The sequence below is a fragment of the Sorex fumeus genome, unplaced genomic scaffold, assembly GCF_029834395.1.
Source record: "Sorex fumeus unplaced genomic scaffold, SorFum_2.1 ptg000009l, whole genome shotgun sequence".
In the NCBI taxonomy this organism is placed as follows: domain Eukaryota; kingdom Metazoa; phylum Chordata; class Mammalia; order Eulipotyphla; family Soricidae; genus Sorex; species Sorex fumeus.
In genome coordinates this window covers 11,389,567-11,416,989 of record NW_026606066.1, presented here as the reverse complement: position 1 = coordinate 11,416,989, position 27,423 = coordinate 11,389,567, and the positions used below count along the sequence as shown (strand labels likewise).

The following is a 27,423-nucleotide window of genomic DNA, read 5'->3' as shown; positions in this document are numbered from 1 at the left end:
GGAACCTGGAGCGTCACACATGCAAGGCGAGTGCTCTAACACTGGGCCAAATCCCCAAAGTCAGGCAGTGATTCTTCAGGGTGTGGAGTGGCTAATGCCCCTGTTCTGTCATGCAGGGCACCATCCAGAGGAAGGGACAAAGCAGGCTTCAGGGATAAGCAAGGGCCAGGAGGACAAGTTCTTCCACAGAGAAGCAAACTACATGGGATGCAGACAGCTCCGGAGGGGCAGCACAGACAGCACAGACACCCACCCACAATTGGTGCTGGGAAGACATGGGAGTGTGACACTGGGGCCTGATTCCTGGTATCAGCCTACAACTACTTAAAAATCAAAACAAAACCCTCTCCAATCTGCAAAATCTACAGTTTCCAGGAGAGATCCAGTGCTGCAACAAATCAGGTGGTCAAACATCTGAGTTATGAAAATGGGGAAAGTACAGAATCAGTTCTTCACCAAAAGAAAGGGAAATGAACCAAGAGAATACTAGTGCTCTGTGGGCAGGAGAGCAGACCAGGCCTGATGAGGAAAGCCAGTGACACATGAACTGTGGGCAGCTGTGTGCCTGGACAAGCCCGGGAGCACACGGAAGGGGAGCCCCTAGAACAGCCCTGGACCATCTAAAGGCTGTCAGCTGAGTGCACCAAGACATCATGACAAGAGAATATATACAGCAGCAGCCAAGAAAACCTGTTATTCAACACAACGGGTTGGCCTCCCAATTCGAGAACCAAAAGACAAAGGCACATGCAATGGGTGTCTCTGCGTAGAACCGGGAACATGTTCCCTAGCAGCCCTGACTCACTTGAGGGCTGCTGTCCTCAGCCAGAGACCAGGGGCCGAGCACTGAGACCTGCAGCTCTGCACATGCACGGCCACATCCTTGGTTTCCCTCAGCCCCTCAGGATAGAGGAAGAACCTAGTCCAACTTCCGGTCAGCCCAGCCAGAGAAGCCTCTCCTGCACAAGAAAGGAGAGGGGACCTGGCACTGGGTCCATCTCCTGGTGACAAAGAGCAGTGCCTTTGAGGAACAGTTCTGTCCCTGAGGATGCTATATAGTGCAACAGAGAGAGGCTCCTGCCTGCTGGGCAGAGCACCTGGGATCCACTCTCATCCCAGGGCCCTCTGCGTGGGGGAGTGAGGAGGGTGGAGGCAGGTACTGAAGTGTGAGCTCCAGACGGGCCTAATGCTGACGCTGAAGGGGAGAGCAGGGGAGGGAAGGCCTCTGCATCTGGCCCTTCTCTCCCCACAGGAAAGGTGGAACCAGAGTATCATGGCATGTGGCAGTCTTAACACTTCACCTCCATCCGCCCTCCTAAGAGTTTTGTTCAACTCTAAGAATGACTTATACCAAGAGCTGCAATCTGGATTACTGAATTTTTCAAGACAAAACAACCAGATACTGGAGAGATAGTACAGTGGGTAGGGTGCTTGCCTTGCACATGGCCAACCTGGTTTTGATACTCGGCACCACATATGGTCCCCTGAGCACAGAACCAGGAATAAGCCCTGAGCTCTCCCCCTACCCCCAAGAAGACCAGACAACAAGAAGGAAACATAGACTATTTAATAACGTGGCCTGAGCAGCTGTGGCTGCCATTCCCGTCTGAGCTACAGGGACAAGCTCACATCACTGGGCTTTCGTCGAAACTTGTAAACTGTTTCTAGCAGGATGGTACTTACATCAGTTGTAGATACTGATGTACTGTGGTGGAAGTTAGGCTTCCCATGGTCACATGCTGCAAAACCAGGGGCCAAGATAATCCTGCCAGTACTACGAGAGTCTACAGTGATCAGAGTCTACATGGTCTGTGCTGCCCTGCACATGCCCGTCACTTTGGGCCTTTGTTTCTGGTTTTTGTGTCTGTTTTTGCCATGGTAGTTTGTTCATTTCTTTGCCTACATGATCCCCACGGGAACTCTACACAACCTCAAGGGAACTTTGCAAGATGGGAGGTCTGGGCACTGGCGCCAATCATGCTTCTGGGATCTCTCTCCTGTCTACTCTGAGGGTCCTGTGACATGACCCAAGGGAAGAATAAGCAGATCCACATGTATGCGGGGCAGCATGGCAGGGAAAGCACGCAGGGCCCTTCCACTTGAGGAACTGAAGCAGCTGATCCACCGGAACATCCATCCTTTTTAACGGTAAACAAGTGTGCCTGCATGATACAGGGGGCCTCTGAGTCAGGATGTCTGCGGCAGCTGCCATGGAACTGCTGTAGCAGCAGCTCATCGGAAGTGACAGCTCAGCACTAAAAATAGGGCGCCAGAGGCGCCAGAGAGGCCAGGGGCAGCCAAGGAGTGGACAAGAGCGCCACCCACACTCCTCCCTGCCTTGCTGTGCATCTGGTGACTGATCTGGTGCAGAAGAGGCGGGAACAGTTTTCACAGGCCTGACAGGCCCCCCATCTACAGGGGAGCCTGAGGAAAGTCTCACTCCCTGCCCTGGGGCCAGCCAACATCAGTACCCATCACCCATCTTTCCTTTGCTCACTTGGGGTGGTTATTTTTGGCCCCTTCTCTCAGGACCCCAGAGGCAAGAGTGCATCTCAAGTTTCTGAGGCCAGAGGATTTAAGGATACCATATTCGGAAACAAGAGAGACTAAAGTGCAGTCAACCACATGCTTAAACAAACAAACTCAAGACACAGCTCGGCTGAGGAATTCCAAGCATTCGGCTGAGATGCTGACCTCTGAGCTGACCACCAGCTCCTAATGGGGGTCAATGCACTCTGCCTGGCCAGGAAAAAAAGGGGGGTGTGTGAGGGGATCAGGACTGAAGAGAGCGTGTTGGGCAGGGAGGCAAGGCTTTGTCTTCCAGCCAAGGTAAGTCAAACTGAAGGAAGAAGGAGGATTGGCATGAAATGGAGACTGAAAAGCAAAGTGAACACAGCACTACTTTAAGATTCACATCGCACACAATTTCTTTTACTTGCAAAATCAATGATGCAAAAAAACTCCAAAGATGGCAGTTTTGTAATTAAAATCCCATGAAAGCACATTTTATTCTCCCAGGATTCCAAACGCATTTATCTCTGCAATTTAGTCCTGGCTGTAGAGCACACACAGATTTGTCACGGCCGATGTTCATTTTCAGAAAATCAACTGACGCCCAACACTGAATCTACTGAAAACTGCATCAAGAGGTTTTTTTTGTTTGTTTGTTTTTGCAATGGCTTGGACCTGTGAGATAGGTCAGACGGTTGGAGGGTTGCCTGGATGTGAAGGCCTCGGGTTCCACTCCTGGTGCCATATGGTTCTCCAAACAGCACCACGATGAGCATTGCCGGGAGTGGCCCCTGGGCCCCCTGAACTTGGAAGACATTCCCACTCACCCCCCAAGAGACTGTTCTGCAAATATCATGCATGCATTAACATTCTCAGGGCAATGATTTTATTTCTAAAAACTTCGAGGAACAAAGCCATGCCATGAATGGGGCATGAGGGCATCGCAGGGTAGATCTCTCACATGAGGACATGGGGCAAAGGGTGCTCAAGGCTGTAATAATTGACCCTTGTCCCCTCACTGGATTCTGTGCCCATTTTAGAGATGTGGCGAGGATAACAACACACACACACACACACACACACACACACACACACACAGAGGTGACTCTCCCACTTCCAGACACCACAATTTTTACCTACTTGGTAAAACCTACTTTACAGACTGATGTCCTCAGCTACCCGCAAAAGAGTCATTAACTAATTGACCTGGGTTGTCACACTGAGAGCTTCAGAGAAGGGGGAACAATCCGTTTTGACTGAATGAGAGTAGCACCCTTCCTCCCAATACCAAAGCCAGACAAGACCCTTCCTCCACCTTCTAGGAATGGGGTGATTGTTTACAAAAGCCAAATCTCACAGCCCTGCTTTGTCAGGCATTTCCTGCCCTCCCCAAGGAAGGGGAGGGCTTCACCTTAGAAGAACAAACTTCCAGCCAGCTCCAAATTCTTCTCCACAAATATGGGGCCACTCATTTGATCTAATCCTCAACAATGTAAAGGGTAAACACACACACACACACACACACACGCACGCACACACACACGCATGCACACACACACACAAAACAAAGGTTGCTCCTACTGAACAATGCCATTGTGCTGGAGACCACCAAGAAACCTCCGGCTTCGCCACCGCAGATGCCCTCAGGAGCAGAAAGGTGAGTGCTGCTGGGCAGCAACAAACACCTTCTGGAGTGCTCTGCCCCTTTGTGACTGGCTCCACGTGTGCAAGTCTCTTGGGAGTACTGCAGGCACGGGATCAGTAAGGGAACCTGTGCTATGAGGCAACAGGCAGAAACCCAGGGTCCCACACAGAAGACACCACCGCTGCATATCAGCCAGCCCCTAAGGAGCTGGAAGGGGCTAAAACAAGGCAAGAGCTGCAGCTGGGGTACCAGGACGTTCTGGACGTGCATGTAAAAACATGCTGTGATACTGTGTATGGACCCCAAGTTGCCAAGGAATTCACCGCAGGAATATAATATGCCATTGTCACTGGACAGGACTTCACCTGCCACCCAAAGCCTTTTCCATTCATACTATCCAAAAAGCAACTGCAAAGTCATGGGAAGATTCAACTGCTTAGACATGCACTGTGATAGCTGATTAGAGCTAAACAGTATACATCAATAATCTATTACAATAAACATTAACAATTTACCACAACTCTGGTCTTATAACATCTTCCAAACATACACATCTGTGTGTAGAATACTATGGATGAATTATTTACTCTTGACAAGTATTCTTTGAAGTAGATGGCGACAGCATCCACTGTAATCAGGTGAAGGAACTGAGTCACAGAGGAGAAAACATCTGCCCCAGTGAGGAGGTGATGGGTGTCAAGAGTTAGGAATTCGACCCTGAATTCAGCTGAATGACCCCAAAGTCCTAAGCTCAGTCAAAACGGGGAAGTCCTGGCAGCCCTGAACAATATCCTGGCATTTGTAAACTGCTTCCACCTGATCACCCAGGCGCTTCAAACTTCTTAACACGCGTAGCGTTAATGAAGCAAGCACCACTCACCCCAGTTTGACAGATGAGGAAAACAAGGCCAAAGAAGTTAAAAAACTTAAGTGGGAGGCAGAGAGAGGAGTCAGAATCTGAGTTCTCAAATCCTATGCTGCTTCCTCCGAGTTTCCTGAAAAATATCTAACTAGGGTCGGGGAGATGCTCACAGTGCTGCACCTCGTGCTTGCCACTGGGACCCCCAGTTCCACCCCCAGTACCATACAGTCACTTCAGCTTGCCTGGAGTGACCCTGAACCAGTGGGTATGACTCCCAAACCAAAACAAATAGATTTTTAAAAATCTAACTAATCAGACTGTGGACGCTGTTTTAGAACAGCAGCACCGGAAATAACATACTTTCTTTTCCTGAAGATCTGTCACACTTTCTGCCATGGACAACAATAATCCATGATGATTCTTTTTCATCAACCCCGCTCACCAGTATTCTGGAGCTCAGGGAGTAGCCAGACAAGACCTTTATGCTCGGGTACTTTCTTATTTTTTATATGTTCTTGCAGATAAGCTTCAATTCCTTTGAGGAATACACTATAAATAACGCAAATTTAATTTAAAAACAATTTCCTAAAACATGGAGGACATAAATCTTATTTCATATAGACTTTGTTCTAAAAATTCATCAGAAGATCACAGCTCTGAACAGCTGTCATTTCTAAAGTGTGTGTGTGCAGAATGCTCCCAGTTCTGACAGATCTTCGTACACACCCAGTTATTTTAAGCAAGCACAGGCGCTGTTTTGGGTCTCTCTCAGAGGGCTGAGCATGTGCTGAGGTGGACATGGTTAAATGGAGTAGCTCACATATGGACAGTGTAAAAAGTAGGTGCTTTTCAACAAAAGCATTCTAAGCAATGCCATGTCCACTATCAAAATAGGCATAAAAAGTATAAATATTATTTTCCTAAGAATATGAGAGAATCAAAATATGGTTTTTCTGTGTGAGTGAACCACAGGTGAACACGTAATCCTTGCAGCAGTGACAAATTCTAAGAACAAGTAGCAGTGTTTGTAGGTGGACAGGCTCTTAGTCACCAGCACTCAGGCAAGTATGACTCTTCATGTCAAAAGCAGGCGACTGTTTATTACTTTAATAGGAAGGAAACTGTCAATGCACTTTGGACTCTACAGCAGGGAGGGTGCTTCCTTTGCATGCAACGGATCTGGGTTTGATCCCTTGCACCAACTGTGGTCCCGTAAGCCCCACCAGGAATGATCCCTGAGAGTAAGCCAGGAGTAAGCCCTGAGCACTGCCAGGTATGGCTCCAAACCAAACCCAAACAAATAAGAAGAAGGTGGTAAGCAGAGTTCAGGTCAAGTTTCCAGTGTCTCTGCACCCAAGCTGTGTTTGATAGGTTTTCAACATGCTCCACATGCCTTCTCCCTCGCCCACCTCGAAGGAGAGGGCATGGGTCACAGGGCTGATCTCCAACTTTCCTCTCGAGAGCAGTGGTTTTCGGAATAATCACATCCCAGGCAAACCTCCGGGGTCTGTGAGAACAGGAGGGGCACAGGGGTGGGACCAGTCCAGTCCCTGTAGCAGTTTTCACTCCCACATCCACCTCTGCTATCTGGGTGACTTCACTTCCATTTTCCTCTTTCCAGAGCCCAGGTTGCCCTACCAGGTCCTACAAAGCCCTGGATCCTGGAGTAGTACCCTCTCTCTCCTCTCCTGCCCCCTCTCTCTCCTCTGCTACCCCCTCTCTCAGTGCCTTGGGGCACTTTCATACTTTTACCTCTGTTCCAACAGGAAGAAACCTGGATTTCCACTCACCTTACAGCACTTTCTTAAAAACAAATACTGGCAGAGGAAGGAATGACTTGACAAGAATTTTCCAATAACAGTTTTGTTGATTATTCTGGTGAAATGCTCTGGATTTCCGAACTGAGTATCCCAGGTGCCCAATAGCACTCCACTTAGCTCTTCTCATCAGGTCACATTTAGCAAATTCCTTTTCACACACATTCTCCACATGCCCTAACAAGATGGACAAACGCATTTCCTTCTAGTCTCAGGCTGAGATTTACATGTGAGTGCCAAACTCAAGTATAAAATTTGCTTTAAATTATTACCAAAGAATGGCCTTCTTTTCTCCAAAACCCCTAAGGTAAAATTTGAATGAACAAAGGATCATTTTTAACCCAACAATAAGGCATCCTGTTCCTTAGGGCACGTGGCTTGGGTGTGACAGCCCAGCTGTCCCCAGCCTGCATCTATCTGTAGCTGGCTACTCTCCCCTGCAAGAGGACAGGCATAGTCACAGGGCCTGGGGCAGAAGCAGCTTCATGGAGTCAGGAGAGAAGCTTTGAAAATACCAAGGAGGAAATCCAACCCTCTGCCCAGCTTCACAGCCTGGTGAGGAAGGACACTGGTGTGAGGACCCCTTTTCCCAAGACCAGTTTTTGCGAACCTTCACCCCAGCTGACAGGCTGCAGAGCTCCTAAAGAAGGTCTAGGTCCTTTTCTGATTTCTCTCCAGAGTTAGACCTGTCATTGGCATACACAGTAAGCTAAACTGCTTCTACCCACCATGAAAAGATAGGCAAGCCATCTAGAGAAATAACCTTTTTGACTTAGAGCCACTGACCACCCGAGATGAGCAAGAAGGCACCACCTTGGGCAGGGGAGGGCAATCAGGGTGGAGAACTGGGAGGGAGAAGCTGGGACACAAAGATGGGGACAGCAGAGCTACTCTGTCTTGCTGGCTATGTGTATACCAGGTCTTGTTGCTCAGATTGTGTTTTCAAAGATACAATTCAGCCCCAACCAGACCCTTAGCACACGTGACACATGGGTTATCATGGGAAAAGTATCAAAAGCAGCTCAGAATCCAGCCAGGATCTGAGCTATGAAGAACTCAAGGAAATCAGAAGACCTTGGAAGTACCTAGGTCCATTACCACTTCTCCACAATAACCATAGTTGCTGCTGCAAAGCAAATGCCACTAACACTAAAATCACTAAAATCTTGTCAACAGCACCAGACCAGACCTGTGACTACCAAGCCAGGCTGGAGAGCACAGAGGGAAAGAAATTCCATCATCACATAAAGGTCTATGGGCAAAGGGGGAGGGGGGAGAATAACACACAGAAACGTTTCTATTCTCCCACAGCCCACACTTTGGGAAAACAGGCCTTCGGCAAATAAGCAGCACCAACACCAAATCTTACAGAAGGTAATTTCCATGGGGGGGGGGGGGGGACTGCAACATGATAATCCACGGAGGTCAGGAGTAGGCTTTGCTCACAAAACAGGTCTATGTGTACATAAAATGTCAACTGCTGGCCTGGAGAGAAAACTGGTGGGCTGAGTGCATGCTCTGCATGCAGGAGGCTGGGATCAATACCGGAATCACCTAGCGCCGGGGCACCACTGAGAGCAACACCTAGGTGTGGCCATAAGACCCCCAAAGTATAAAAACACAACAAAACTTTAAAGAGTTAATGCTGAAATAGGAGGGGCTCTATTCCCTCTAAAATAAAAAAATGTTAAAAGTGGGGCCAGAGAGATAACACAGGGTTTAAAGCATTTGCTTCACATGTGGCGAAGCCCATTTTGACCCCTGAAACCACATTTGGTCACCTGAGCACTGCCATTGAGTGATCCTTGAACACTGAGCCAGGAGTTAAGCCCTGAACACAGTCAGGTGGGGACCAACTACCTCCCCTCCCCGCTGCCAAAACAAAAAAGTGAGATATTCCGCAATCCAGAGAAACAGCTCAAAAGGTCCATCACAGGGCCCCAGGTTCAACTCCCAGAACTAATTCTGGCCTTCTCTGGTACTACTGGGAAGGCCGTCCCTCTCCCTCTAGAGTGAAAAAAGAACAGGCTAGAAAGAACATCAGGTGAGGCAAGCACAGAGGCCCACCATCTCAGCAGGGTATGGTTCCCATAACTCTGACACTGGCAGAGGAACTCAGTGAAACCAGATTTTAAGGAAGCCTCGTGGGCTTCCCGGACAGGACACAGCACAGCATCGCTACGCCCCATCATACCGCAGGCTGCCTGAACTCTGAGACTCATCAGGTCTGAATGGTACAGCCCAGCAGCTTGGGCAACCTTGAGGGCAGAGGGCTGAGTCGACACTCATGAGCAGCCCCCTCCTCAGTGACTCCCAGAGCCCCCTGAGCCCCCTGCTTGCCCAGAGCAGCCTGAGAAGTGCTGAACCAGAACTGGTTTCTAAAGGGTCAGTCTCTCAACATCCAACAGACACAAGAAGTACCTGGTCCCAGAGGCAGAAGCACAGGTGAGAAAGCCTCAGTTTCCCCTTGCCAATGAGAGAGGAAGTCAGTTTTCTCTCTCCAGGTGTTCCATCTCTCCCTTATCAATGTGACACACAATTTCATGCCCAACGTTCTGTCTCAGCATTCCTGGGGTTTCCCAGGAACATAAAACTCTGCCCTGGAGCCTAAGCTGACAGGTAATGGGCAATCCCAGAGTTGAGGCTGAAGGAAAACTAAGACAATGGTCAATTATGCCTGGAGATATTTAGACAGCTAGACATCCCTGTGATTTTCTGGCATCTTCTGTAAATACTGGCAACCGATAAGGAAAGCAAGGAGCCTCTAAAAGGACACACACAAAACTCCCTTTTTAACTTAGTCCTATACTAAGTTGCTCCACACTTGGGGAGTTTCTTTTTTTCTCCTCTACTTTCCAATAAACTTTTCTACTTTCCAAGTCTGAGCATCTGTATCACCCAATATTTTCGTGCTTGAAAATACTGAAGAACCTGGGAACTGCGAAAGAACACAGAGACCGACCGCCACTTCTGTCTCATCTGCATCATTTGGGGTCCTATCCAGGATCACATTTGCAGCAGAAGAGTGTTAAGTGTTGAGAGACTCGAGACCTCTTTCACCTGTTTCTTTGTTTTCGCCTAGTCCTATAGCCCTATCAAAAAAAAAAAAAAAAACAAGCATCCACCCACCCACCACCTGGAAGGTGACTAGCACCGCATGGCCTTTCTTTAGGGTAGGTGAAAGTTCTGTCCGGCTTCCCTTCTCTGTGATCCCCACTTTCCCCTGGCGAGTGGAATGTCACAGATTAGGGATTCAGGTTCTGCTCTTGCTTCTATCTCAGCGGCCCAAGAGGAGCGCGAATTCTAACCATAGTGTAAGCAGCTTGCCATGGCCTCACCTGGACAGGCAGAAGTGAAGCTGTCCCAAAGCAACAGGCTAGTCTGCCCATTCCACAAAGCAGTGTGCTTACTGTGATGACACAAGGTAATCATTTTAGGTCAAGTTCATATACTTCCTGGTCTCCACCCTCCCCCCGGCCCCCGCCCCATTCTCACACCAAAATACCCCCTTCTTGTGGCAACCTTTACTGATTCTGTAAGATGCCCAGGGCACAGGACTGTGCCTCCGTTCCATTGTACCCTAGGGTGACAGAGTGATGCAGGGAGTTCCAAATACAAAAGTGTCTGCCTGCTGTTCGCAGTGCCTTGCACTTCCAATCAGCCAAAAGCATGGAAACCACAGGAAAACACTACTCTGGCATTGCAAAGGTCTCTCCTGGCAGGGAGGCATAGCAGAACTTCCTTTCATAAATCTAACACCCCCAACTTTTGCAATGTGGTTGCCAGAGAAGGTATGGCTGGTAGCTATGTTAGACAGTGTAACTGTATGAAAACAAGTCCTTCAAAGACAGGCGGGTGAGCGAGAAACTGACAACCCAGGCTCAGCTTGGTAACCCATCAGCTGGTATACAGTACAGTTGAGCTCTTTGTAGCCAGCGCTATACTGAGCCTGGCATAGAGTGATACAAGGGTAGGGGAGAGAGGAATAATGAGGCCATTATGCATACAGAGCTTCCTGTAGTTCCATCATCTTCCCACACCCTGCTAAATAAGCTCCTTTCCAGAGAGTTTTAAGCACAAAGCACCATTGACCACACCCTGGAACTAGGACTAAGAAAGCCAGGAAGCAAAACAATTGCTTGTTGGGGAGGAGGGGGTGTGTCCCTGGCAAGTGAAATAGAGCACAGGGGAACACAGCCCACACTGGCTAGTGGCTGGTGCGACAAGGCCTCCAGCTGACCCGAGACCACACCATCAGTGATGGGGGTGGGGGTAGGGAGATGTGAACCCCCACACACAAACCTACAGTTCAGACAATTTAGAACACATTTGTGTGCAAACCCGGCTAGTGCAGGTACTCTCTCATCTGAAACTTTGGAAGAATTTCAGAATTTCTGACGACCACTGTCCTATAAAGTAGGAGATTCTGACGCAGTAACATTGGCGGTCATTTTTGAAGGAACCTAGAAAGTACCCAAAGGCATGAGAGGTGTTTTTTGCTTTTTTTGTTTGTTGTTGTTTTGACATATAAGTGAGGCAGCAGCCTCAAAGTTTGAGAAACAGTGCATAATTTCTTCCTGGTTTAAATTTTAAAGTCTTTGAAACTCCTAACCCATGCAGAGGAAGGTAAGAACTGTTTCTTGATTCTTGTCTCCTTAGCCACTGACTTAGCAGACTCTCAAGAGAGCAGATGCCAAGATTCAGATTTGGTCATAGGAGACCAAAGTGAGTACTCAACAGTGCCCTCACACGCAGCTCTCAATGCCACTTTTGATACCAGAGACTTGATTCCACCTTCGTCATGGTACCTATACCAGGAGGCCTTCAGAAAGTTCCTCAGAGTGACTTTCTTGAAATACCCTAGGGTATCTGTTAAGAAAATATAGTCCTGGGTTCATCTTAGACCAAACTGTGATACTGAAATTCATAATAAAAAAACCACTGGCCTATAGCCCAGTTTCTGTTACAGAACTCCCAGATTCCCCAGAGTTTTTCAAGTGTGATAAAGACATCTTCTGTTATGTTGATAAGGGACTTTGGTGGTGGTGGTGGTGGTGGACCACTTAAGGAAGTCCTAGTGGCCAAAAGAACTACCTTGTGATGAGAGGGTAAGACTTCCCTCCAGGGAGAAAAGCTTCTATGGACTATAACTTAGTTGCCAGTGGTCAACATTAATGAGTTAATCAGTCATTCTCATACACTGAAGTCTCCTTAAAAACCCAAAGAACTCTGGTCTGGAAAAGCTTTCACAGAGAGGAGTGATGACATATGTATGGGTCACTCTGCTGAACACGAGGAGTTCCTTTGTCCAAGACCTGACCTTTTGAACCAGGTGTTGATATTCTTTAATAGTCTTTGCAATAAAATGACAATTTAGTAAGTAAATACATTCCCTGGGCTCTCTGATCAGTTTAGCAAATTAACTGAGACTTAAGAGAAGGATATGGGAACCTCTGATTTGTAGCTAGCTGGTCAGCTATTCAAGTGACCTGGACTGGGACTGGCATCCGAATTGTCCGGTGGCACCTCTGATCCCTGGAATTCCACATGCTCTCCAGGTAGACAATATCAGGACTGGGCTGAGTTGAAGAACCCCAGCTGGTGTCTGGATGACTGCTGAGCAACGAATGTGGAGGGAACCCCTCACCTCCCCCTTCCCAGGAGGCACTGGGCACACACCCCAGAGAGGAAGGGACTAGAATTCAGAGAATTCAGACTGGGTATGATTGGGCAAGACAGCCTTATCTTTACCAAGCTCCTGCAAAGCAGTTATCAACTTGCAACTTCATGAAAAGGCAAAATAACTTGATTCACTTGACTAAATAAGGCAAAACCTACACAGAACAGAGTCTGGACAAGCATATTAAACATTTGGTCACACGTATTAAAAAAAAATTCGTGAAGTCTTAAATTCCAACCCTCCCCTCTTTTTAGGGGTGATTCTGGGCCACATACCTAGTGGTACTCAGGGCTTACTAGTGCCTCTGGCTCAAAGATCACCACTGGCAGTATGCAGGGTACCAGGCTGGTGCCAGGGATAAATCACATGCAAGGCAATCCCCTTTACTTGTTTTCTCTGGTCCCTGAACTCTTATATCTTAATACCAGTCGACTAAAAGTGTCAAAGCGGCATTATCTTCTATAATCAAGTCATCAACCAGTAACCTACTCAGATACTCCCAAACGCACATTCATTTACCCTCTCAGTCTTACACACTACAGTTAAATGCACACATCCTGTGCCAGTAAGATGGGTTGTAGCCTGCACACAGTGTCCTGGTCTCTTGACCTGGTCCTGGTTTTAGACAAACACGAAGGCAGTACACAATTTTCCTTGCTGAACACCTCTAATTTGGGTAAACACGGGAGCTTAAGTCCCTGCTTCACACAAGAACAGGTGGGCCCAATGCGCAAAAGCCTGGCGAAACCATCATCACCAGCCCTCAGCTATTCCTAGCTGACAATCCTCAGCCACACAGGAACTGCAAGTCCAACTCAAAACGATTTTGATTTTATTTGCTACTGGAAAAAGTTTTACTAGTCATTTGGGAAATTTAAAAAGCTCTCAACTTTGGATGCTTCATGACAAAATGACAATTGGGGTACATGCATCCCAAGTTATTCTTAAGACAATTAGGCCAAAATGCGGGTGAGAATATCAAGAAAGCAGCCCAGACTACAAGCAGCGGAACCATAATTACCTGTCTCTCCCCACAGCGTGTCGGTGCCATTGACATCTATTTCATGTTCTTTTTCCAGTCCCAGCAAACACTGGACCACCTGTCAGAAGTGGCAAGGTGATTTAATGAGTTCCCATAGCCATATGTGCTTATTATATCCATGTATCAAAGGAGAGAGGGTGTTGTTTTTTAACCATGATTATCTCATGCTGCACAAGGAGAGAAAATATAATGAAAACCATTTTCAAGCATAATTCATATGCTATTCACACTTTCACTTTGAGATTTTTTTTTTTTTTCAAAAATCCTGGTGCTTTTCAGCAACACTGTTCAGGATTACTAGGTACTCGGAATTCTAATGAATTCCAACGTGACCCAAATATGCCAGCCTAATCAACAAAGGACATGGGAATCAGACAGAGTGCAGCTTTTGCAGAAAGCACCAGAAAAGGGTGAATCTATTTTTTCACAAGGAAGATAAGATGTTGCATGTATATTTTTTCCAATAAAATAAATGGATAGTACTGTCCAGAGGAATTTTCAACTGGTAGCATTGTCTCGGTATCTGACTCTTCTCTCTCCAGATGAGATTGGCCATGCTCAAGGTGATATGGGATCCATAGGGATCTTTTTCCAATGGAGTCTGGGTCCAGGCCGGGAGAGAAGTGCCAGCCTCTGGGGAAAGGGAAGCAGTTCTGCCCTGAGGCAGCTCAGGGGTTCACCCTCAGCAGGAGAAGGAACAGGAGAGCGGGATAAGGCCAGGGTCCAGTAGAGTGAGCAAGTGACCTGCAGAGAGGGCCACATCCCAGTGCCAGAAACCTGCGACAGACCTTTTTCGAAAAGAGGGAATTTGCAGCTGTGATTACAAATTTTAAATGTGCACATTTTATTTGCTTCTGGAAAAAGTCTGGATGACTGAGGTGTGTCTCAGATACTGTCACAAGTGTTCTCAAATGAGGAACAGGCAGAGCCGGGGCTAAGGAAGAAGAAGAGAGAGTGCAGCAGTGTTCACATGCTGGGCCCTGGAGTTGTGATACGGCAACCTACACCAGCTACACCTGGGCAGGTTAATGTGGGTTCAGGAAAAGGGCACTGCATTTGCGATGATGATTTTCAAAGTCTGGACGCACTTAGGCATGGGAAACAGTTTAAAACCATTTACATTTTCAGGTATGTATCTTAACACACTGTGTAATTGTGTACAGGAATATTAAAAATAGGTATGTCTAGTTTTATATTCAAGTAACAGAAATAAATTCATTTTAAAAATCTTTATGAAAGAAATTTTTAAAAGACAAGAATATAGGAAAATTGGCTGGCATAGTTTCATATTTCTGACAACCTTTCCTTAGGTCTGTCTTAATAGAAGACAGCTGTATTCTCAAACTGCTATACTATATTGTGTTGGTTACAATCCTATTTGTGCTTTTGATATTTCGTATGCTCCCAATCAGCCAGAATTGTGCACACATTCTATGTACTCTTGTGTGCTTTTCTTTGTTTCTGGGCCACAGCCAGTGGTGCTCAGGGATTCCTTTTGGCTCTGCACTCAAGGATTACTTCTGCCTGATTTGGGGTGCCAGGGATTAGACCTGGGTCAGCTGCATGCAAGGCAAGTGCCCTACCTGCTGTATAATCTCTTCTGTGGTCTCTACTCTGGTTTTTGTTGTTTGCTTGGGGCCCACACCCAGTGTTGTCAGGGCTTATTTCTGGCTCTGCTCTCAGGGGTCACTCCTGGTAGGGTTTGGGGTACTGAGGATCAGTTGCGTGCAAGGCAAACACTCTACTTGCTATACTATTGCTTCTGCACCCCTACTCTTGTATTTTTAATGCCCAGAGTCAGCCAGCCAGCTCTGCACCCAAATTTCCTTTCAATCTAAGTAAGAAAGAATCTTATTTAACATGGACAACTCTAATTGCTTAGAGGTAATAATATGGAGTGAGAAATACATGGAAGGGAGCAGATAAATGTTACTAAATTCACAGACACTCAGGTCAGGAGATGACAATTAAATCTTCAAGCTAAAGAATACTGACATCTTCCAGAAGTAAGCGCTCTATTTAATTACTGTGTGAAGTTTTTCTTCAGAGCAGGAAATGCAAATGACAAGCATTCTTACATGCTACGGGGGCAATGAGGTTCTATTTTTAAAACTCCTTCAGATACTTGGGACAATTTTAGAACTAGGATTCCATAGGATTATTTTTAAAGACTGCAGGACAAAAGAATTAATCAAAGAGAGAGAGAGAGAAAAAAGGCAGCAGGTTTAGAGAGAGTGCAAGAGAGAGAGAGAACTAGAGAGAGTACGAGAGAGTACAAAGGAAAGAGGAAAAGGAGGGAAACAGGGGGAGAGAGTGAGAAAGACAGAGAGAGAGACTGAGACAGAGAGAGAGTACATGCAGCAGACAGCTCCACATGGTGGAGTGGCACTTGAGATAGTGCTCATCATTACTTGTGGGAGAGGTGTGATGCCAATGAAGGATCCAACAAAGTCTTTAAACCTTATTTTGATGCCTCTGGTGCAGCTCAAGCTAGTAACTCTGACCCCTCGACCCTCCAGCTCCTAGAGGAGCCCAAGCAGCCCCCACTTACCGAGCTGTGGCCCATGCTGGCAGCTGCTGTCAGGGCCTGCTGCAGGGCTTGGCTCTTCCGAGATGTGCCTGGCTGGGGAGGGCCTGTGGACCAGTCGCAGGCCAGCAGGTAACGGAGAATGTCACCATGGCCTCTCAGGGCACTGTGCACCAGTGCACACTGGCCTTTCTTATCCAAGTGGTCTACCTGCAGGGTGAGAGTGGGGGAGGGTCACAAAGCAGCCCACCCTTCTCAAGAAAGCAGGAGCCCCCCACCCCTCCCCCAACTCCCACCCCATCCCTTATCCCACTGCTGATTCCCATGAGGCTCACGCTCCAGCTCCTCTGGAGAGCACGAAACGGCCACGTGAAAAACTTGTCATATGGACTGCACAGTCCAGATCTTGGGGTGCAACTGGGAACTCTCAGCTGAACTCCCAGTGAGGACTCCTTCCTTGCTCCCTAAATCTCTCTGGCAAACTACTTGGAGATGTGAGGTCTCTGAGGAGCAGGTGTGAGAGCATCAACAAAAACCTCTGACAGTCTTCAATCTCCAGGGCAAAATCTAAATACGCTGTGACAAACTGTGTTTTGTGGGGAATAATAGTTCCTGAGCCACGGGAGCCTCTGAGAGGGAGTTCCTCTGGAAAATGCAGAACAAGGGTGGCCAGGAAGGGCTACTAAACCGCGTCTCACCTGGGACAACTCAACCTGGTCAGTCCGGCCACAGAGCCAGGAGGCCAGCAAGCCACCAAGGGAGCAGTCGGCGTGCTACGGACCTCCAACGGTCCAAGACACAGCAGACATGGTCCCTGGTGTTACCTAGAAAACACTGGGTCCAGCTTAGGGTCCAGTCTCATCTGGAAACTTCTAGAGACACTCTGCTCCTCAGCTGCAGAGCTTTCCAAGAGCTGCCTGGGAGACCCTGGCCCTCCTGCGTCCCTCTCAGCAACCAGGGCTGGCTTGGAACAGGCTGAGCCACAGTCTGTGTGTGGCAGTGGAGGTGTAATGACATGCAGTCACGTCCCTATGGATGACTTACATGCCACAAATGCATTTTGAGGAGAAAAAAAAAGCCAAAAGTTTCCCATAGTTACTAATAAATGTCTTTTGTTAAACTTTCAATCACCTAACTCAGGCACTGTCTTAATTCTATTGTTATTCAAAAGCATGGGTCTCTTATCTCAAAGGAAAGCATCAAACTGAAGAGTTTTCTGTGAACTCATGTAGTTTACTAGCATTGCTAGTTCCAGAACATTTTACTCATAAAGTTACTTCCCACTAAAGTTTTAATTTAAAAATACACACACACACACACACACACACACACACACACACACACACACACACACATATATTTGGTTTTGGCGATGCTCAGGGTTTATTCCTGGCTCTGCCCTCAGAAACAATTTCTGGTGGGGCTCGGGGGACCATATGGGATGCGGGGGATCAAATCTGGGTCAGGCCTATGCAAAGGAACTGCTTTACTATCTCTCTAACCCCCATATTAAAGTTATCTTTAATTCTCAAACAATAGCCTCATGGTAGTTATGACTGCTATATTCACTTTTCAGACAAGCTGAATGACTTGACTTGCTCAATGTTAAGAGATTGGCAGGGGGAGACATAGGGAACCCCAGCTGTAGAGTGCCTACAGCCCCAAGTGCAAGCACATGACTTTTAAGTGCCTCAGAACTCAATTACTGTGTTTTAAAATAAGGCATTAAGTGAAGTGTGTGTTTGGGGGTTGGGGGGGATATTAAATATTTAAAATGCTTTCATCTGGTCCTGTTAAATTCTAGGATGCATCTATAGAGTTTTTTTTTTTTTTGCTTTTTTGGTTTTTGAGTCAGATCCAGCAATGCATAGGGGTTACTCCTGGCTCTGCACTCAGGAATTACTCCAGGCAGTGCTCGGGGAACCATATGGGATGCTGGGAATCGAACCTGGGTTGCCTGTGTGCAAGGCAAATGCCCTACCCGCTGTACTATCACTCCAGCCCTCTATAGGAATTTTTTTAAGGATGGCTCTAAATGTGCCTGATCCTCAGAATGTCTCTGGGGTCCTGTTCCACTTGGGGTGCAACACAGAGAAAGAACTTATGAACAAAATCCAGGGCCTTCCTCTAGGGGAAGGCATCAAGCAGAGCCTGAAGCTTATTTCTGCATGAATTTCTGTTCATCTCAACCGGATAAGGCAGGACCAGAATGAAGACTGGCCCAGCAGGCAGTTCTAACAAGGAGATTAAAATGTTCTCCCTCCCACCATCACGGCCCCTTCCCCCACCAGCAGAGATGCCACCTTACCTTGGCCCCCTTCTTGGCCAAGAGACACACCAGCTTCATGTGGCCGGCAGCTGCCGCATAGCACAGGGCAGTCATGCCATTCTCTGACATTCCATCCAGGCAGGCACCAAATTCCAGGAGCAGAGTGATGACTTCCTCGTGGCCAAGGTGGGACTGGACACACAGGATAGGGGCATTGTTTAACACTTCTGTCCTGTAGTTCACATTGGCACCTCCCAAGATGAGGAGACGGCTCACCTGTTGGACAATGTCCCCAATGATATTAATTTCCCACACAGGTCTCAGTCATGACAGCATATGTGAAGGGCAGTATCCTTGATTTATGGACCATGTTAATCTACTGACACTCAAACCTGGGTGCAGAGAAGCATCACCTAGGTATGTTCTCAGGATACACATTCTTGGTGACAGGCATGTCAACGGGTACAGCTGCTACCAAAACAAACCAACCAATAAATCCCATGGTACTGGGGCTTCTCAAAACATGTCATCCCACTTTAGGATCTAATCTAGTCCTTGTTTATCCTTAGAAGATAAGCTCCAAGATCCCAGGACACTTCTGAACTCCTATTACCCAAAACTATAGCTTTTTGTTATACATATCTATACCTAAGATCATTTCCTTGAAAGAAAGTAATATGAACAGTAAAAACAACAACAACAGAAAAACCACTAGAAAATACTGCTTAAAGTCCTGTGAATATCAGGGCTGGAGTGATAGTACATTGGGTACAGCGTTTGCCTTGGACGCAGCTGGGTTTGATTCCCAGCATCTCATATGTATGGTCCCCTGAGCACCACCAGGAGTAGTTCCTGAGTGCATGAGCCAGGAGTAACCCCTGTGCATCTCCGGGTATGACCCAAAAAGAAAAAAAATCCTATGAATATGGTCTCTCATATGAATAATATTCCTGGATGGTGGATGACAGAAGCTAACTGGAACCATGGATAAGAGGTGTATGAGAAAATGTGGTAGCCTCTTACAACGAAATGATATTCAGTCTTTAAATGAAAGGAAACCCTGCCCCATACAAATATGAATGAATCTTGAGGACAATTTGCTGAGTGAAGTAAGGCAGTTATAAGAAGTCAGGTATTTATAATACAACCATGAGGTAAGTAGAGTGGTCAAGTTCATAGAAACAGAAAACAGAATACTGGATCAAAGCTGTAAGGAGGTAGCATGGAGGGGGGGCATGAAAGCTGCTAGATGGATAGAGAATTTTAGCTAGGAAAGATGAAAAACTTCTGGAGATGAACAATCAGGTATACATGCTATTATTATGGATTTTTGCATCTGTAATAAAAAATTAAGCTGGGTATATTACATTTTCTTTTTTAAATAATTTCTTCTTTTAAAAAAAAGTTGCCCATGATTGGGTTTCAGTCATATAATGTTCCAAAGCCTGTCCAGGCCGTGCTCATGCCCCTGAGTGTCTGGTCTGTCTGGGCTGGGCCTAAGAACATGAAGGTCTGCTGAGCTCCTCCTGGACACGCATGCTGTGGGTCTCAGAGAGAGCCTTGGAGAAATGAAATCACTGTTCAAATACCAAAAGGCAACTCACTCTTCTGGCCATAAGATGACCACCAGGGGATTAATTAACAGTGAGAAAACAAAGGTGAAAGCAAACACAGATGCTCTATTTTCTGACAGGGAGGTGCAGCACCTAAAAGGAAAAGCAGAATCAGGAGAACATTCCCAAGCCCTGGGACTGAGCAGTGCCAGCCTCCTGTAAAGTCACCTTCATTTCTTCTTACTAAATAAACACTACTCTCCCGCCAGCCCGGAACTCCCTGGTTCAAAGCAAAAAAAATAAAAAATAAAAAATAAGAGCAAAAAGTGTTACCTACAAATGTTAAGATAAAAATCACAGAATATTTTAAACTAGGTCTTCAAAGCTCCCGATTATTCTAAGTGCCATTTCTTTAACACCCATTACAAAGCTCACTGCATTTATCCCCAGAGCTCCCTTAGCTCATCCTACCCATCAATCACGCCCCCAGATCGCAAGCTGCCCACTCATGAGGTGTGAAAACCAGGAGAGACTGTCATGGATTAGACTAGAGTGGGGATCATTAGAAGACGGGAAAGGAAGACAAGTCTCTGTTCAAGGCTGAAGGTGCTGCAGTGACAGGAGTGCAGAGCAGCTGACGGGAAAGTTACAGATGAGAGAAATGCTGCTGGCAGGTGGTGAGTTGTGTCAGAGCCCCCGAGGCAGCATGCAAGGAACCGGCCGAACCAAGCAGGTCAACACATAGGACCCAGCATCGACTCCCACTCGGGCCTCCTCTCCTAGTGCCTCTCCATGGCAGCCTTGCTGAGTCTCAGGCCTGTCCCTCACAGACATAGGCAGGTTCTGGTCTTCTGGTCTTCCCCATCTGGTTCCTCCTGTGAAGAAGGCCCTGTTCTTACGCAGACAGTGAGATCACTCCTGTGAGTCTCTGCTCCAATGCCCGATCACCAGAGAGCAGCCCCCACTGTACCCAGAACCCTCACACTCCATGCCACCACAGGATCCACACATAACTCTAGCCCCAGAGCTCCCTGGCCCTCCACACACTCCTGTCTGACTTAGCTCACGGCAGCAGACCCAGGAGTGCCACAGTCAAACAGCCTACATGGCAGGGCCAGCCCATATGTCAGCTCGTGCCCCTTTTACTAACCCTCACTGACCGCAAGGCAGGCCAGATCATGCACAAGTGCCTCAGGGAAGGGGGTCTGAGAGACAGTAGAGCGAGCAGGCAAGACCTGGCTTACACCTACCCTCGGCTCAATCTGGCTCAGTCCACATATGGTCCCCAGAACCCTACCAGTTGTGACCCCTGAGCTCAGAGACAACAATATGCACTGAGCCTCTCTAGATGTGTCCACAAAACCCCAACCTTAAAGGGAGGAGGGGAGTTCAAGAAAGGGCCCTTAAGTTCTCAGCTATATCAGTAGCAAGTCAGTCTCTTGTCCCCTGCCGCCAACCAGCTGGGCAGAATGGGAAGGTAGAAAACACATGGAGGGAAAGATGAGGGAAGGTGGCGATGTGCAAGGACTCCATATGGGTGCTTGGCACACCACCACCTCAGCTCCGCTCATCGGCCCCACAGTGAACACAGGCGTCCTCCTTACCACAACACAAGACTCACCACAACTCAAGAAATAAAAGCTGTTAAGTGCTAGACAAAAGTGAGAGGTTTTTTTTTCTGGTCTTTTTGGGGTCATACATGGTGAAGCTTAGAGGAGCTACTCCTGAGTCTGCACTCAATTACTTCTGGTAGTTCTCGGGACTATATGGGATGCCAGTCATCAAAGCAGGGTCTGCCGTGTGCAAGGCAAATGCCCTACCCACTGTACTGTTGCTCTGGCCCCAGGAAGCAAGTGTTCTTAAGACAAGGATAATGCTGGTAAAATTCTTGAGTTCTGTTGTTGTTGTTTTTGTTGTTTTTGGGTCATACCTGGCAATACACAGGGCTGACTCCCAGATCTGCACTCAAGAATTATTCCTGGAGGTGCTCAGGGGACCATTTGGAATTTCAGGATCAAATCCAGGTTGGTCATGTGCAAGGCAAATGTCCAACGTACTGTACTATCTCTCTGGCCCCAAACCTGCTAAAATTCTTGAGAGATTTATTAAGGCTTTGGAAAATTTTCTTAGAGGATTTTCTTAGAGGAAAATCCTGACAGCTTTCCACATAATGTCCCTGAAGGATGCGTCCAAATCTGATCACCCCAGGACAGGCAGGAACATGCTGGATATCTTCCTCCCTCCATCATCATTTTGTCTTTTTGAGTTCACACTTGGTGATACTCAGAGGGGTTACTCCTGGGTCTGCACTCAATTACTTCTGGTGGTGCTCAGGGGACCATATGGGGTGCCGATGATTGAACCCAGGTCTGCAGCATGCAAGGTAGAATGCCCTACCCACTGTACTGCTCCAGCCTTCTTGAGATAACTGAACCTCAGAGAACAAGATGCTGATGTCCTCAATCAGTCTCTTAACTAACTTACTGTGTGATTTCAGAAAATTACCCAACTTCTCTGTGCTCCATGCAGCCTTTAAAGAAACAGTATGCCAATTTATTCGACCTGCTACTCTCTGCCAACGAGGCTGAGAGGCATACTTTCAGTCATAGCTTGCTAAAAACCTTCCAAGACCTGGAAGGACATGCATAGGGACAGAACTTTCCTATAGATGTTCCTCATCAATTCACACTTCACCTGCTTCTTGGGGAAAACATTTCCTTCGCAGGGACTAGGCTGCAGTTGGTTTGTTTGTTTTACCACTTAACCCCCAATCAGTTTGTGAATCTTCCACTCACCTCTAGCACTTATCCGCCGCAAACCCTGAAACCACCTGGGAGTCTACAAGTTTCCAGTGCCTGAGCCCCACCCTGGGAGATTCTGACTTGGCCAGGGCCCCCGCCAGCTCCCAGGTGGCTCCTGCTGGCAGCCAGGACTGTAAACACATCAGGTGACAAGCGAGCCTGCGGAGTGTGGGCTCACTCTGCGCCAGGGAGATCTGGAATAGGCCACCGAGCATCCTCAGCCTCAACATCCTCTTCTGGAAAGAAAGTTGCTCTTGCATTTCTCCAGCTCACTGTGAATATTGAAGGTGTGGAGTGTACCCCACACAGGCATGCCACACCCCTCTGCTGCGTGCATCTTAAGTGCGGCAATCACCTCTCTCTGAATGGGAAAAGAGCTGGACCCTGACCCCTGAAAAGTACAGCAGAAAGTTCTATCCAAGGTTCCTGGTGATCCAAACTTCCAGTGTCTCGGGATAATTGCAGGGTGGCCCTGAGTCCCCTGAGTAGCTTCATGGTAGGAAGCAACAGGCTGAGATGGCTGAGATACTCATATGCATACGGCAGAGTCAGAGTTTCCAGAGAGGAGGAGAAGCACTAACACAAACCACTCGCCCGAGCATGCAACACATGCCCAGTCTTTCCCAGGGGCACCAACATCCCCTCCAAGACTTCCCATCATGCCAGGTCTCATGAACTTGTCACATCCATTTTTTTTGGGGGCGGGGTGGAGAATACCAGAAATCAAACCCAGGGCTTCATACATTGTGATGCATGGGCTCCAACCCTGAGCTACATCCCGGGCCCCAGGTTCCTTCCACATTACAGGCCAGTAATAGCAGGGTGCCAGGCGGCCCTGGCACAAAGTCGATCCCTGTCACAACAGTGCTGCTGCAGAGAGCAACTGCAGCTTAGCTGACTCTGCCTTTGAGGCAGGGCTGTTTAATAGGTTATCCTGGCAGTCCCCTGACTCCATGGACATTTTCCAACCACTGTCACAACATCACCTCTCCACACACGACATACTCTGGCAATATACTCTATAAGCACTTGCAATTAATGAATGCAAGAAAAGAAGGAAAGGGCAAGGTAGGCAAAGGGATGTGATCACGAGGTCCTGAAGTGGCCCCTGGGAACACAGTACCCAGTGGATCTCCAGTTTTAATTTTTTGAGTATATGAAAATTTATTACTACTGTGCTTTCATCATTAAAACTTAGGATCTTGTCTTTCCTTCTTATCTTTATACAAAGCCAAAAGGGACATACTGGCGACACTGACAACCTTAAAGCAGACTCCAGGAATGTCACCAACAGCATGCCCTTTGCGACCAAATCCAGCAACCAGAAGTTCATTGTTTTCCTCAATAAAATTCAAGCAGCCATCATTTGGTACAAAGGCTGTGATTTTTTTTTCCCATTCTTCATCATCTGAACTCAGACATAGCTGTTTAGTCGCAATACCAACTTTCTCTAGCATGGTCCCCTTTGCATGGGATGCAGTCTTGAAACGGCTGGCGTTCAGGGCCATGTTCAAATGCACTTTCTCGTACTACTTGTCATGCCACTTCTGATCTCGCCAGAGGCTGTGGAGCTTCCGGACAGCACGATGACCGCGCCATTTGCTCATCCTGCCAGTAGCATGGGCCCGAGCGAAAGGGGGCCCCAGTTTCCAAGTATTATTGAAAGAAAATAGGTTCTATATGGAGCATCCTATGAGGCTCACCAAGACTTAACCCTTGACTGAACTCCAGTTTCAGCCTCTCTCAGAAGAAGAAATCAAAGGGAGCCCGGGGAGTTTCCTGGCCAGCAGGAGTCCATCTCTCTCACCACAGGATCCTGCTCTCCAGGGAGGGAGGCTGAAATAATCCTTTTCTTTTGTAGATGCCCTTGTTCCATCCTGTCTGACTACAAAAACCTTCCATATTTTATAGCTTTGTAGCTGTGCTTTTCTACCAGCTAGATGGGATGCTTCCTAATCTACAATTTTTAAAAAATTAAACCAATTAGATCTTTAAGCTTACCTGGGTTGAACTTTTACTTATAGAGTCGTGCATATCAACATAACCACTTAAAAAGGCATGTGGCCTGACTGTGAGCCAGGATGTGCCCAGGTCTTCTCTGCCAAAGGAAGTTAGGCCAAAGTTCTTTTCTAACTCCCTGCCTTCAACAGGAAGGACCTCAACAGCCTTGGCCACTTAGGGGTCACCCCAGAGCCAGAAGATGGGGCCGGATGAGCAAACCCACAAGGTGGCTGGAGTTTGGAGCTGGCCTGGCCTGGCACACACTTGACAGAAATTCTGGCCCTGTGCACAAATGAAAACCCATCTACTAAGTAATCATTCCAGAGTAAGTCATTTTAATTTACCAAAGTGGCAAACTGCAATTATTGCTCAAAATGACATTCATTCCTGTATGACAACATTTAATACTCCCTAAAAAAAGTTCCTTAATTGCATGCATAATTTTTAAATTACTGTAATTTGTTCAAGATTCTGTGAAAACCCCTTTTTTCTTTTCAAAGATAAAAGAAACAGAATGATAATGGGAAGCCTTAAAATTCTATAACCAAGATAAATAATGTTGGGGATAGCGTAGATGCGGGTGACACTGGAGTTCTACAAAACAAAGATGAATAGCTCTTAAAACTGCAAGTTTGTTAGAAGAGGAGAGTTTGTAATCCCAGAAGGGTCAAGCTCATTATATTATCATCCTAGATACCTTCTAATTTACTGTCTTAAAACTCATTCAATAGTGTATATCATTGCTCTTCTGCTTTTCTCCAAGTTAGAATAATTCTAGGTCTGTAAGTCATTAAAATAATGAAAAACAGATATTAGCATTTTATTCTTATTTCTTTACTTCTTACTATCATTATAGAATTTTGTTAATTATAAAAAGCCCAAGATTAGGTATAGATAAAACAATGCTATAGCACTTCAGTTCTAATTTTTTTCTTTTTCTTTTTTTTTTTTTTCGTAGATGCAGGACAGTCGTTTATTGAGACTTATTTAGAAAGATGTGAGTGGAGACAAAAGTGAAGTATGTGTTCAAGAGAGAATATGGGATTCTCCAGAGTGGAAATAGGCAAGCAAAGAAATAGAGAGACAAGCAAGCGAGATATATGTTCAAGGGAGAATAGGGGCATGAAGAGCAAGCCTCAGTTCTAATTTTTATACTCTCAGGAAAACAATAATTCTTAGCATGACTGCTTCATTATGTGGAGTTGAAGCTCACTCTTTTCTCCACCTTTCTTTGAAGTGACTTCATCTAGAAAGATTCTCCCTTTGATCACCCGCTGGAGCTACTTGGCTCTACTTCTTCCCAACTATTAAAATAGGATTCCCTGTCCCCCTACCCTTAATCCTTGCATTCAGGCTCAGTGGGGATGAGCTGGAAAATAAGGGAACATGCTCAGGAGTACCGCGGAATGTGCACAGCCAGGAGACTCCTCCACAGTGCTCTTCCCCTGGGGCAGGGCAGGCTAAAACCCAGTTCCTGGACCTCTAAACAGGGCTGAGTCTGCCTGAGTAAGGCCATGCCTCCATCCTGGTCCAGAGATCCTGTGTGCCCCGTGGGGATGGTGGCCTTTCTCTCACCCACCTTGAGGCCCCACCTGGGGCACAGAGCTCTGGGTGAGGTGCTTCAGGAGAACTGATGAAGGGGTAGCTCTTCATCAACCCATTGTACGGCAGAAGTGGAGATGTGAAGTGCAGTGTGGGAGTGTAGTAGTGGGGAGCAGAACTAGTAACATTGGAGGCCATATTAAAAAGGTGCTGAACATTGATCTAAAAATGTCTAGTGATAAGGAAAAACAAAGTGCAACTGCATGGTGGTGGATGTTAAGGAGACTGATGTTAAGGCCCACATAGCATTTTATTTTATTTGCAACTACTGAATTGTTAGCTCGCCGATCTGTCACTGATAGTAGAAGATATAGCTCAATAAAACAGAACAGTGGGATGGAGCGCATGCTTTGCCGATAGTAGTCCTTGAGAAATGGGTTGGGGATATAGACAAAGTGGTTCAACACACACTGAGCACACGGAAGGCACTTAGTCTCATCCCTAGCCTCACAGGGTGTGTGTGTGTGTGTGTGTGTGTGTGTGTGTGTGTGTGTGTGTGTGCGCGCGTGTCTCTCTCTATCTCTCTTTTTTGCCTTTTGGGTCATACTCAGCAATGCTCAGGGAGTTACTCCTGGCTCTGAACTCAGGAATTACTCCTGGCAGTGCCTGGGAGACAATATCAGATGCTGGGAATTGAACCCAGGTTGGCTGCGTGCAAGGAAAACACCCTACCTGCTGTACTATTGCTCCGGTCCAGGCTTTGTCTTTCTCACACCCAGCACCACCAGATGTAGCCCAGCTGCAGGAGCAAGCCCCATAAATTATATATATATGTGTGTGTGTGTGTGTGTGTGTGTGTGTGTGTGTGTGTGTGTGTGTGTATGTGTATACATATGAAATACAGAAAATACACCAGGAAGGCAGGAAAATGACAAGAGGGTGTTCCATGCTACCTAACAAGAGGATATGCTCCACAAGTTTCAGAGCCCCAGACACACATGTGAGGTGCAGAGCTGAAGAATGCAGTACAGACAAGTAAGAGAGAAACAGAGGACCCCAGGAGTGAGAGTCCCTTGTAGGGTCTCCCCCCACTATGAGGTTCATAAACCTCAAAACTGAGATCTAAAAGAATGTGCTGAAACTTCCAAGGTGTCCCTATCCTTGCTGCATTGG

General features: G+C 47.0%; 1 protein-coding gene and 1 pseudogene across 3 annotated transcripts in view; both read right to left on the bottom strand.

The window, feature by feature from the left end:
- TANC1 (tetratricopeptide repeat, ankyrin repeat and coiled-coil containing 1) overlaps positions 1–27,423 on the bottom strand; it is a 262,094-nt gene that overhangs the window by 15,342 nt on the left and 219,329 nt on the right. For all 3 annotated transcript variants that reach the window (XM_056110165.1, XM_056110166.1, XM_056110167.1), the window contains 3 exons: positions 18,393–18,629; positions 16,109–16,294; positions 13,537–13,615 (listed from right to left, as the gene is read on the bottom strand). In XM_056110165.1, coding sequence (XP_055966140.1) covers positions 13,537–13,615; positions 16,109–16,294; positions 18,393–18,629 — 502 coding nt within the window. The remainder of the gene's footprint in view (positions 1–13,536; positions 13,616–16,108; positions 16,295–18,392; positions 18,630–27,423) is intronic.
- LOC130019696 (40S ribosomal protein S23-like) lies at positions 23,895–24,314 on the bottom strand (annotated as a pseudogene).